This window comes from Nematolebias whitei, chromosome 6, assembly GCF_014905685.2.
Source record: "Nematolebias whitei isolate Nwh7 chromosome 6, NemWhi1, whole genome shotgun sequence".
NCBI lineage: Eukaryota > Metazoa > Chordata > Actinopteri > Cyprinodontiformes > Rivulidae > Nematolebias > Nematolebias whitei.
Window position 1 is genome coordinate 28,850,221 of NC_056503.1, and position 13,342 is coordinate 28,863,562.

The 13,342-nt window shown below is 38.2% G+C and overlaps 1 protein-coding gene across 2 annotated transcripts in view; it reads right to left on the bottom strand.

Moving 5' to 3' along the window:
• Nucleotides 1-10,009: 10,009 nt before the first annotated feature.
• The window catches only part of pde9ac (phosphodiesterase 9ac), an 18,828-nt gene continuing 15,495 nt past the window's right edge, over nt 10,010-13,342 (bottom strand). The window contains exons 18-19 of one of the 2 annotated variants that reach the window (XM_037678154.1): nt 10,227-10,247; nt 10,010-10,035 (exon numbers count right to left, since the gene is read on the bottom strand). In XM_037678154.1, coding sequence (XP_037534082.1) covers nt 10,227-10,247 — 21 coding nt within the window. In that variant the 3' untranslated portion in view covers nt 10,010-10,035. Of the gene's footprint in view, nt 10,036-10,226; nt 10,248-12,560; nt 12,605-13,342 lie in introns of those variants that run through there. The other variant, XM_037678155.1, reaches the window with a different exon arrangement.

Consider the following 13,342-nt stretch of genomic DNA (forward strand, 5'->3'; position numbering starts at 1 on the left):
ATTTCTCACAAACCTGAGTTTGTGAGCATGTCTTTGAATGGTTGTTTATTTTGTTTGTCATTATGTGGCCTTGTGATAGGCTGGTGACCTGTCTGAGGTGTAACCCGCCTCTCATCGATGTCAGCTCACTGCAACACTCTAAGGATCGACAGGATATAGAAAATGGATAGTTGAATGGATGTTTAGAGAAACTCTGGAGCTTGTTTTCATTTTACAGCTTTTGACTGAACATATAAATTACAATATAAAGTGTATATAAAAAAAATATATATATATATATATATATATATATATATATATATATATATATACAAATTTGTGCTGTTTCAACACAGTTGAAATGTTAAAAAATAACCAAAAGGACTATGGAAGAAAACATTATTCTACTGAAATGCTGTTTTGTTTCTTAAATGCATGAACAGGTTACAAAAGACAAACATATTTCCAGATTTTTTTAAATGCTTTTACTTTTTACCTTAAAAGAATAGTTTGTACTTTTTGAAGTAGGATTCTGCAGAAAAGTTACGAATAATTAACATCTTGCCTGTTTTAAAAGCTCTTTGAGCTGCCTTACATCAGACAAACAGAGTTTGACTCTGTCCAGAATGATGAACTAATAGCTAGTGTAAACGGGGCCAAGCCCAAAGTGTATTTCTGCCGTCTTAAAACAGCTCTTAAATCTGATATTTAGCTGAAAATGAGTTACCCTTGTGAGGATAAAGTACACAGTCAGTACACAGTTTGAACAAAAGCAAGATATTTCCTTACAGACAACATACAAACAGGCCCAGCATGCAGGGGTTATGTAAAGTTCATTCTCTGATAACACGTGTAACAAGAGGAGAATTAACTCTGGCCTCCATAGTGGGATTTCTCCTGCATGCGGGAACAAATGATACAAACTAAACGATGGTGGCATGCAGGAAAAAGGTTACACGAGATGATTTGTCTCCATGCACACATGTTCTTGTGAAATCAGAAGTTTCAAAATCTGCTCAAGTTGAGAATTAACTAGGAATTTTAAAGGAGTGGGATGATGGAAACAATGGTTGTGACATCACGAGGGAGCAATCAAAACATTTTATTTTTATTTTGTAGCATGTGGAGCAGAAACTTGTCACGTATGCTTGGTCCAGAGCCAGCAGTGTGGGGTTTTCAACACATGGTATTATGAGTTGTTGCCATGGCAAGGTGGCATGTGTCAGCAATGTTCACAGCAATGCTTTTTCATGTCAGACTGCAGTGTAGTACAGAGTTCAACAAAGTTCAGTCAGGTCCTCTGGACAGTTTCTTTTTTTGTTGAAACGTTTTGTCTTTCATCCAAAGGACTTCATCAGTCCGAGTAGCCACAACTACTTCAGTCCCACAAGCAGCACACTCCCATAGTGGGCCAACCAGTTTGATGGTGATAAGATGGTTTCTGGAGTCCAACCTCTCCCCTGTAGACTCCTCTGAGGCAGCCATGGCCAAAGTGGTCCAAAACATCAAAGTTCATGCTCAATTATCCAGGTAAAAAAAATCCAATAATGTTACTAGTAAGTCAGGTCCTCTGGATGGTTTATTTTTTTGTTGAAAAGTTTTGTTCTTTATCCAAAGGACTTCATCATTTTGAGGAGCCACAGCAAACTCAGTCCCACAAGCAACACACTCACATATAGCATGCTTTGGCTATGGCTGCCTCAGAGGAGTTGACGGGGGAGAGGGCGGACTCCAGAAACCATCTTTTCACATTAAACTGGTCGGCCCACCATGTGAGTGTGCTACTTATGGGATTGAGCTTGTTGTGGCTCCTTGGACTGATGAAGTCCTTTGGATGAAGGACAAAAGTTTCAACAATAAAAGGAACCATTCAGAGGACCTGACTTAACTTTGTTGGATATTTTTCCTGGATTATTGAGCATGAACCTTGATGTTGTACAGAGTTGTTTAATTGCATTTGCAAGAGGGTCTTGTATAAAACATACTGGAGGCTTGAGGACCACAAGCCACTTGAGGACCACAAGGACCACAATTAGATAAATATTTTCCTTCACCACAACTTCATCAAGGACAAAACGTATGTAGTCTCTCAGTTTTCGTCTCAGAAAAAAGGTGCATATGTTTGTTTAATGTCCAGTCTACTCACAGGGCTGATATTACAGACTCAGTGAAAAAGTGTGGACGGTTCTGTGCTTTACCTTCTCCTTCTTGACATTATGCTGGAAGACTTGCAGACAAAGTGACACAATTTGACTTGCATTGTATTCTTTAGTCATGAGGATACTTTTCTTAAATACTGGTTGCTGCTCATCTTGTGTGTCAGTGTGCTCTGTAATATTAGTAGAAATATGCAGCAAGCTTCTCTACATTAGAGATGTCATTTCTAACCCGGGCCTGAAGCCCAGCCTGGCCCTGCCCAAATTTAGGTCGGGCCATGCCATAGTAATGTGCTGGATGGGCGGGCCGGGTCGGTGTCAGGCTTTTGATTGCATCAGCATATCAATCACGATCCAATTATATGGCAACATGGCTTGCCATACTAGCACCAGCCGCACGCGACCATTTTACCGTGAGCCGACCAGCCTTGAAAGAGGTAAAATAAAGTTCAGTTAAGCTTCAGATGGGACTGTACTGCCAGGAAGAAATCCATGGCCCAAATGGACGTTCATTCAGCCGCTGCACTCAGTGGACACGCACAGCCGACGACCCACACAGGTGAGATCCCAAAGCAGACATGTCAGAGCGGGGTCCGTGTCTGAATAATGCAGAATGCAGGCAGAATCAGGGATTTACCTGTCTAAATAAAGGTTGAATGAATTTAATCATGTTGCTGCTGATCTGTTTCATGTTGCTGCTGATCTGTTTCAATGTTGATGTGTTCATGCGTGCACATCTGCTCACAGACTCATGTTCATGTTTGTGGTGATGTTCAATGTTTTATGTTATGAGTGCTTAGTGTATATTTAGTTGATGTTTTTCTTAGTTCATATCTTAGATGTTATTACTGTTTTTCTTATACATTTTATTGTTGGATGTAACTGGGACCCTGTGTACATAATTTCGCTCCACCACATGTACCACATGAGGTGCGAATGACAATAAAGAAACTCTGACTCTGACTCTGACTCTGACAGCCATGAAAGGACAAACATCCCCTCAGCTTCGATCTTCTGCCCCGCACGCGTCCACTGACCATTAATAAATCGGGTGGGGTTCGGAAATGATGGCTACAGGCTGGGGGTGGGTTGAATCTGATTTTTTGGGCCCAAATGCAACTCTACATCCAAAGGTGGCTGCAAAAAGTTATGTGGCGTTTATGTGCGTATGTATTTAATGAGCTGGGAACGATTGTGAAGATTTGACATCACATAATTTCTATGTTTGTGTTTCACTGAGAAGAATGATGATTAAGTTGTTGAAATTGAACACTTTTTGTCTGAAATGACATTTTATGGCTCTGTATCTGACATATTTTCTTTATCTCACGGGGACTATAGCTGGCAACATTAAATCTTTGACATGCTCCACTTCAACTATTCACTGACCTTTTTTAGGTGAGGTAAATCCACTGTGATGATGCACATAAATGCAGCAGGAAAAAGTCAAAACTGAGAGGGGAAAAAATCCTGAGTGAATGAAAACAACAGGTAAGATGAGAATGTGATTATAAGCAAGTAAAAACAAGTAACAACAGAGGTGAGTGATAACTAATAGAAAACAGGTGTGGAGCAATCAATAAAACTGAAACCACAGGTGCAGAAAAAAACCCTGCCAGGAGGCCTAACCCAACTAAATGCACAGTTAAATACACTTTAGAAATCAAACAGGAAGCAATGTGAACTCCAAACACAGAAACATTTAAATCCAAAAGACAAAATTCAGCCCAAGATGGAGAAGATGTCATCAATCAGTGGGACTGAGTACAGTTGGTACAGAACATTGTTCAAAATGTATACAATTCAAAAATGCTGCTGTTTGTTCAACCTACTGGTTTGAAAGATGTTACTAATGCCAGTGGCTCCCAAACTTATTCTGTTGGGCCCTCCATTTATTGTCTGCCCCTGGGAAAAGTTCAGATGTCCCAGCTTTTTTATCAACCTTGAACGCAGCATTACTTTTATGAAGGAAGATAAGTAAGAAAGATAAGAATATCTTAAAAGTCACATTCACAAGCAAGCTGATCCGTGCACTCGTGTAACTGACTCGTCCACAGCAGGTGATTTGTGCACATCTATTTGACAATTTCTATACACAGAATATTCTTACTAGTGCAAACTGAAACGTGCACATTTGAAAAACTGTTTAAGCATTTGTAAAACTTGTTGTACTCTTCTGGATCTTATTGTACGCATATCAGTCTTGTACTTTTGTGTGACTGTTGAAACTTATTTAACTTTATTAAACACAAATGTTATTTTTTTGGGGGGGGAAAATAGCAATTTATGGACTTTTGTGTAGCTAAAAGTTCTTAAACATTAAATAACTGCATGATTGGTAACAATAATTCAATTCAGTTTATTTATACAGCACCAAGTCACAACAGAAGTCATCTCAGGGCACTGAACAGAAACATTCATATACATAAAAAACAATTTAAGACTTTATCTGAGGAGCAGGCTGCTTTGAGTTTAACTTCATCTCAGAACTCTTATCTTGAGCAAGCATGAAGGCGACAGTGGAAAGAAAAAACTCCTTCATGAGGAAAAAAACCTTCAGCAGAACCAGACTCAGGACAAGCGGCCATCTGCTTCGACTGAGACAACATTGACAGAGTCAAAGAAAAAGCAATAGATCTTTTTTATATATTTGATCCTTAAATGCATTAATGCATGAACAAACATAGCTCATCAAATTTATCAAAACCTTGTTTATATTGCTACAATCCTGTGCAATAATTGAGGCGGAGTACATCTGAGCAGGCCACAAATCCATCACTGGGACACATAGAGACAAATGAGACAACCATTGACACTCTCAGCCACACCTCAGGACACTTCAGAGTCATCAGTTAACCTAACATACATGTCGTACGTGGAGAAAACCCATGCGTGCATGAGGAGAACGTTCAAACTCGATGCAGCAAGGCCTCAGGCCTGGAGATAACCCTGCAACCGTCTTGCTTTGATGTGGCAGCGCTTGTGTTTACAGCAGAAATATGAATTCATAAAACAGACATGCCATAAGTATAAACATGACATCAAAGGCTGGGTAAGTTTGAATGATGTCCCCTGTCTTATGAGGGATTTAGACAAATAACATACAGATGCAATTAAACCAATTCTTATTTTCAAAATTGCTGCCAATAAAATTATCTTCAATTAATTTTATTTTGCTGGGAGAAAAAAAAAAGATAAAGTTGTTCTGGCGCCCAGACTTGCATCGTATTTACACTTCTGTTTGGGCTCACTGCTCCAGAGCCCCGAGCGCTGACACAGAAATGCAGAGCCACCATTTAGTGTTAACTCTCACTTGTGACCTTTGACTTCTTGCCATTAATGGCAGCGATTTAAGTGTTTTCAGTAAATCTAGCTTGTGTCCCCACAGTCTAATGGCCAAACAAGGAGCTGTGCATTCTTGTGAACGTGAGAGTCAGTCCATGATGATCTAACTTTGCCTTCTGCCCTTTTGTCTGTGTGATGTTAGGAAACCAGGTTACGATGCATCATTGTTGTGTCACCAATGGACTGTTTAGATCAGGGGTTCTCAAACTTTTTGGGTTCAGGGACCCCTTTATAACCCTCATGCTTATTCAATAATTTTCTTCAATTTTAATGCAATGGAAATATTTGTGTGACGTAAATACTTAAGACCTGTTCTTTAATAGTGTTAATACAAATTATATATTTTTAAACATGGGATATTTTTCATTCAAGACACACTTCATTAACAAAATGTTTAATTTCAACTTCTAAAAATGACAGTTTTGAGAAAATTAACAGCATCCAAAATCACTTTAAAACTTTACCTATTCACATAATAAACATAGCTTCAAATTATTACAGAAAACTCTACATAAAACTGAACAGAATCATAACAGCAGTAGTCATACCAAGGAACAGACAGGGCTTTCTAAACCAATCGATGCAGGAACGCAAATAGTGGGTGGTGGTGGTGGTGGAGGTGGGGGTCCTCCCACAAGGAGTTTGAAAAAAGTAGATGTGATTTCCTGCATTTTGGTGTATTTTAACAAATTGTTAAACATCTATGTGCTTGGAAAATAAATAAAAAAAATTGCGGACCCTCAAGCATTGGCTAGCGGACCCTGGGAGGCCCGGGAACCCTAGTTTGAGAACCCCTGGTTTAGATAGCTGACTCACCCCACTGACTTATATCACCGTCTGATCTGTGGCACAACAAAACGTTATTTGGCAATGGCTTTTTGTTTGGTGGAGACTGAACAGCAACCGCACTGAGACATTTCAAGACAAACTGTCTTTAAAGTAAAAAACACGTCATGTAGGACAGATGTGTGAACTGTGTGATGATGAGCTTGGACTGCAGTGAGTTGGGTCCATGACATTTGTTTCACATTTCATTCAGTTTCTCATGAAAGCAGGTCATGGATGGTCTTCCTGCTGCAAGTCTTCAACTTTGACAGCTCAAACACACACAGTGTGTCCTCACCTTGACCCCTGGATGAGCACGTGCAAAGAATTCTCTATAGTATGTTGACTTTAGAAAGCAGTGAGCAAAAAAGAGAGAAGCAAAAAGAAAGAAATTACACTTTTCTGATTCATATGCTGCAAATCTGCTTCTTTAAATACACTTTTTTGTGGAACATACAAGAAACTGAAAGGAGACTTTCAGTATCAGAGGTTTGTAAATAAGATGAACCTTACATCTTGTAATTAGTAGGTTGTGTCCATTTATATTTCCATTATCTTACAGTTTGCTATAAATAGACAGGTTAAAACATGTCAGTAACACAGCACAAACATTTACGAGTCATTATGATGGACGTTCAGTCAAATAGGATTTTATCACACTTTGTCCTGCCTGTGAAATGAACTGTTTATCAGATTAAATCAACATTCCTGTGTGCCTCTGTCTCACATGCTCTTTAACCTGATAAAGTGGGATAAAACCAGATAAAAAAAAAAAAAATGGATCAGGATGGTTCAAATGACTCTTTTTCTTTTCTTCTCTTATCTTTAAGATCACAATTTGTGAGACCACCTGTGCAGATCTCCACTCGGAGTAAAGCTCGGTACGTGTCATTTCTGTTCGTATAAAAAGGTGGGTCGGAATAACGTTCAATTGCAAAAGAAAATATAAGCAAGTTTTTGCGAAATATAACACAATCTATAAGATGAAATTTTATTTAAAAAATAGCAGGAGCTCATTAAGTGAATGAATTATAGTTATACTGGTCTAGTTAAAACAGTTTTAATAAAAACAAAATATTTAAGCTTGAATGAATGTTTTATTTCATAAACCTTCACTGTGCAATCAATTTCATATTGCACAGTCATTCGTATGTAATTATAAAATTATTTGCAAGCACAAATAGCAGCAGCGAGCTGTGGCACTTCCAGCAGGAATCTTATAACATTTCTAGAGGATACTTATCGAAAAATGATGCAGAAAAACTGGTTCATGCATTTGTCACATCTAGACTGGACTATTGAGATGGTTTGTTATCTGGGTGTCCAAAAACTTCTTTAAAAAGTCTTCAGTTGATCCAAAATGCTGCTGCCAGAGTCTTAACTGGAGTTAGTGGGAGATCATCTCTGTCCAGTTTTAACTTCTCTCCGTTGGCTCCCTGTCAAGTCCAGAATTGAATTCAAAATTCTACTTCTAATCTACAAAGCTCTCAACAACCTAGCTCCATCTTATACTGTACATGTTTTGTGTTTGTAATTATTCCTATCCTTCACATGTGCTTTTTGTCTTTCTTCCAGTATAGGAGGTACACCTGCACCTACACCTGGACATTCTGTGGTCATTCGTTTCTCCTTCCTGTCCTTTCAAACTCAGCCGGTCGAAGCAGACGGCTGCTCTTCCTGATCCTGGTTCTGCTGGAGGTTTCTTCCTGTTAAAAGGGAGTTTTTCCTTTCCACTGTTGCCTTTGTGCTTGCTCAGGCTGGGAGACTGAGACGAAGTGAAGGTTCAACACAGTCTGCTGGCTTCCTTAGATAGAGAACTTTTACTAATTGGCTTTTTATGCGTGTGAATGTTTCTGTTCAGTGTCCTGAGATGACTTCTGTTGAGAGTTGGTGCTATATAAATAAACTGAAGTGAACTGAATCACCATGCAATGTGAAACTGGTGGCAATGCAATGGTTTATAAATTTTGGGAAAAAAGAAACCAATATGTAATTTTTGAGATTGGAGTTGTTCTAAATTAGTTTAAAATTAGTCCTGGTTTTCATAAGACTTATCGTTAGCTCAGCAATCAGGTCAGAATTGGACTCTCCAAATTAAAAAAAGCTACTCACAACAGGTTAATTGCTCATAACAATTTCACAAACAATCTCTCTAAAAACATGAATTATCCCCTAAGTTAAAGCAAGTTAACTTGCCCTACATGTCACAGAATTGATACAGTCACAAATACACAAGGAATACATTTTGTATCCTCAAAAAAAACATTTTTACTGGAAAAAAAACATAAGAGAAAATAAAATCACATGAACTTCTGCTAATAACCTGTTTAATATATCCCTACAAGTAAATACAAGTTGCCTCTGCTCAAATAAGGTGCCAACATTTTTGTTAAAATGTCCCACCCAAATAAAATAAGAGCGCTTACTCATATATTCATCCTCAAGGTATTTCAGTAACAATTCTAACGTTCACGTTCATATCAGCAAACATGGCCTCTGAACTATTGTTGCAGTTTATGACAACGTGACACCCGACCTCAAGGCAGACACAATGACTGCAAGATCGTAGATACGTTTCTTTAATTAGTGTTTTATGACATGTGCCTGATGTTAATACAGTAAACATAAAAGAGCTGTACAGCTGGAGGCACTTTTATTTCAGTTTAATTAAACGTGTTTAGAGAACGCTAAGAGATGGGGAACTTTTGTTCATAAATAGCAAAGTTTAATCAGTAGATAAGCAGCAAAACACAGCACGCTACTCTGCTATGTAAGACAACAGGTTTTTTTTTATTGTGGGATTCTTTGCAGGTTTTATATAAACACACCTTGTCACGCTATCTTATATTAAGGTGGTGACTCATACTAATAAACACAAATCAAGTCATCGTTCATCTCAGTAATTACAAGTTAACGGGTCTGCAGCACAAAACATCAAATGCATCACAACAGGTGCCTGTCTGGCAAAAAATACAAAAATCTTATTAAACTGCAAACTTAGGGAATGTAGTGCAAGATTTTTCCCCGGTACGTCTAAAAAGCACGGGAAACAGGAAAGAGGGGAACGTTCTTGTTGACTCTTACTGTATGTTGGTCTGTAGGAGTCAGGTGATTTCATCAGAGCTACACAGGTGGTATTTAGTACGTCTCAGATGAAGCCTGCAGGAGTAATTTACAACTTGTTGACAATAAAAAAAGAAGGCATAAAAATGTGTGGAGTAGCTGGGAGTAAACCCACCCCCGTTGATGTGGCTCACAAGAAAACTGTTGACTTAAAAATATGGTACAAAGAAAATTTACACTTTTGGACAAAAAAAAAAAAATCTAATTTTTATTGCTAGTGATAGATGAAAAGAAACAGTGCATATGTTTAATTTCTGTTGAACAAACTATAAAAACAAATTGGAAAAAAAAAGTTTTAATCATTATTTAATTTACATTCAGAAAAACTCATTCATTGTGAGTTTGCATCAAGAAATGCTAATAGAGTTGAAACTGAACACCACAAATATACAGAGAAGTTCAACACCTCCTTTTAACCTTCAGCGCAAAGGTCGTAGTCAAAGTTCAAGATATGCTGCTGTGTCGCCTAATTTTAGCTCAGTATGTAGCTGAGTTGACTTTCTTTTATCTTCGCCTTCCTGCTTCAGCTGTCGTCTTCAGAATGCAGCGCAGGATGTCTTCATGGACTTTTCATTTCTTTCTTCAGTTTGATCGTAAACGAAGAGCCCTACAATAAAACGAGCGATAAGAAAGAAGCAGTCGGGCTTTAAGGACAAAATACGGAAACTACAATTTAACAAGGTCTAAATAAGATTTCACCGACACCTCAGTTTGATTTGTTCATGCTGCAACAACACCCACAAACATGCTGCTTCAGAGCTACCGAATGACTTCACTTTGTGAAAAGTCACAACTTACTCAGTCAGATTTGTTCCATTTCTGTGGAAAAAAGTGAAATAGAGTAAAAACAAAGTTATACGCTGAAAAAAAAAAGGGTTTTCATGAGCTGAACTCAAAGATCTAAGACTTTTTCCATGTACACAAAAGTTATTTTTCTCTCATTGTTCACAAATGTGTGTAAATCTGTGTTAGTGAGCACTTCTCCTTTGCCGAGATAATCCATCCCCCTCCCAGGTGTGGCATATCAAGATGCTGATCAGACAGCATGATTATTGCACAGGTGTGTCTTAGGCTGACCGCAATAAAAGGCCACTCTAAACTGTGCAGTTTAATTTTAATGTTTTGGGGGGTCATAAAAACAATCTATCTGATGTGACTACCATTTGCCTCATGCAGTGCAACATATACTTCATTGTGTGCCACTTCATATACTACCACTACTATTCCCTGGTTTTCAACACGGTATGATTTGTGTTGATCCTGTATGCATCACACTGTGTTAGTCATCATGTTATTATCTGCTATTATTTTGTTTCTATATTTTGATTTTATGTTATGTGTTGCTGTGTGCTTCGCCTGCTTGTTTCTGTTTGTACAGCACTTTGGTTGGCCCTGTCGCTGTTTAAAGTGCTTTATAAATAAAATGGTATGGTATGGCATATAGAGTTGATCAGGTTGTTGATTGTGGCCTGTGGAACATTGGACCACTCCTCTTCAATGGCGGTGTGAAGCTGATGGATATTGTCAGGGACTGGAACGTTGCCATAAAGGCTGATTTAGAGCATCCCAAACGAGCTTAATGGGTGGCATGTCCAGAGAGTATGCTGGCCATTCAAGAACTGGGATGTTTTCAGTTTCTAGGAATTGTGTACAGATCCTTGCAATATGGGGTTGTACATTATTGCTCCAACATGAGGTGATGGTTGTGGATGAATGGCACAACAATGGGCCTCAGGATCTTGTCATGGTATTTCTGTGCATTCAGAATGCCATCAATAAAATGCATCTGTGTCCATAACATATGTCTGCCCATACCATAACCCCACCACCACCATGTGCCACTTGATTCACAACGCTATCAGCAAACCACTCTCCCATACGACACATTACGTGTCTGCCATTGGTCCTGTACAGTGAAAACTGGGATTCATCCATGAAGAGAACACCTCTCCAACGTGCCATGCAACATCGAATGTGACCTTTTACCAACTCAAGTTGGTTACGACAACAAACTACAGTCAGGTGGAGACCCCGATGAGGACGACAAGCATGCAGATGAGCTTCCCTGAGATGGTTTCTGACAATTTGTGCAGAAATTATTCAGTTATGCAAACTGATTGTTGAGTGGCTGGTCTCAGACGATCTTGGAGGTGAAGATGCTGGACGTGGAGGTCCTGGGCTGATGTGGTTACACGTGGTCTGCTGCTGTGAGGCCGATTGACTGTACTGCCAAATTCTCTGAAACACCTTTGGAGATGGCTTATGGTTGAGAAATGACAATTCAATTTACCAGCAACAGTTCTGGTGGACATTCCTGCAGTCAGCATGCCAACTACACACTCCCTCAAAACTTGCAACATCTGTGGCGTTGTGCTGTGAGATAAAACTGCACAGTTTAGAGCGGCCTTTTATTGTGGCCAGCCTAAGACACACCTGTGCAACAATCATGCTGTCTTATCAAAATCTTGATATGCCACATGTGTGAGGTGGATGGATTATCTCGTCAAAGGAAAAGTGCTCACTAGCACTAAAAGAAAAGGGCCTATTGTGTACGTAGAAAAGTCTCAGATCTTTGAGTTCATCTTATAAAAAAGGGAACAAAATCAAATGTGTCGCGTTTATACTTTGGTTCAGTGTAGTTTGAATTCATGAGAAGAGCATTTACCTAGCTGCTGTATGAAGAAACAAATGATAATGTATTTAGAAGAAATCAAATGAGCAACACTTCCACTACTTAGTTTTCACCAACCACAAATGGACATTTTCTCTGCTTCTACATGCAACATAAAAAAGCATAATTACGTCCCATTTTGGCCCAATTGTGTATTTGAAGTGTTTAATCGGATAAAAAAAAATGCTTTCAGTTTTCTTTTCTCTTTGTATTGTAAAATTTAAACTTTTACTTTGCTTTTGAGCTGAATTTGTTACATGTAACATAAAGAAAAAGCTTATTTTGAGCCTATTTTGCAAATTGTTGTGGCAAGTCCAATATGATGCAAGTGCTGCACATTCCTGTCTTTTTTTTAATTATTATTTTTTAACAGAGTTTAGTAGAGGAAAGTTGTTGTGGAGAAACAGTGACACAGAAACACATAAGCAAAGACTCAGTTTCATCTACTTGCTCTGCAGAATTTACTTCTTCATCCGGCCTAATGATTTATGTTCAGTTTTTTCTTCTGAGCCTCAATGAACAAAAACATCTTTATGTTAGCATGAGGGTATGCATGAATTTGCATCTGTGTAAATATCTACAGATAAATGCTAAATCCTATACCAATATACTGAAGGATGAATACAGTCATTTAAATTAAGATTTTCAATTGTGATCTAATCTAAATAACTGATTTGATCTTTTCTGTGTATGTGCAGGCTCAACTGGTTTCAGTGGTTTTTATGCCATGAGGGAACTTTATGAAACTGGACATGATGATCCTGTTTACTCTGCAATAAAACAATGTATATGAGGATTTTTTTTTTTTAGGGAATCTGAAACTCTTCTAACAGAGTTTTTCATAGATGCATCAAGCACTTCAAGTCTGAAGTGTAACGGTTAGCTATCTGCTTTCCAAGGTATGATAAATGATTGTAAACTTTATGAAAAGCCCTTATAAATGTGTTATCTTTTGTGAAGGAAAGTATTTTATATACCTGGTCTTGATGAAGGGTTAGAGAGAAAGTTCAGACCTTTTGAAGTAGGGTTTTATGGGAAGGTTAAATTATAAATTATTACTCTATCTTTGCAGATAACTCTTTGAATGACCGCGTTCTGGAAAAACAGCATTCACTCCTGACCGTATTGACAAGATAACAGCTAATCTGAGTGAGATTAAAGTGTCAGAAATGTCATAGTTTCTACACACACATATATATATATATATATATATATATATATATATATATATATATATATATAT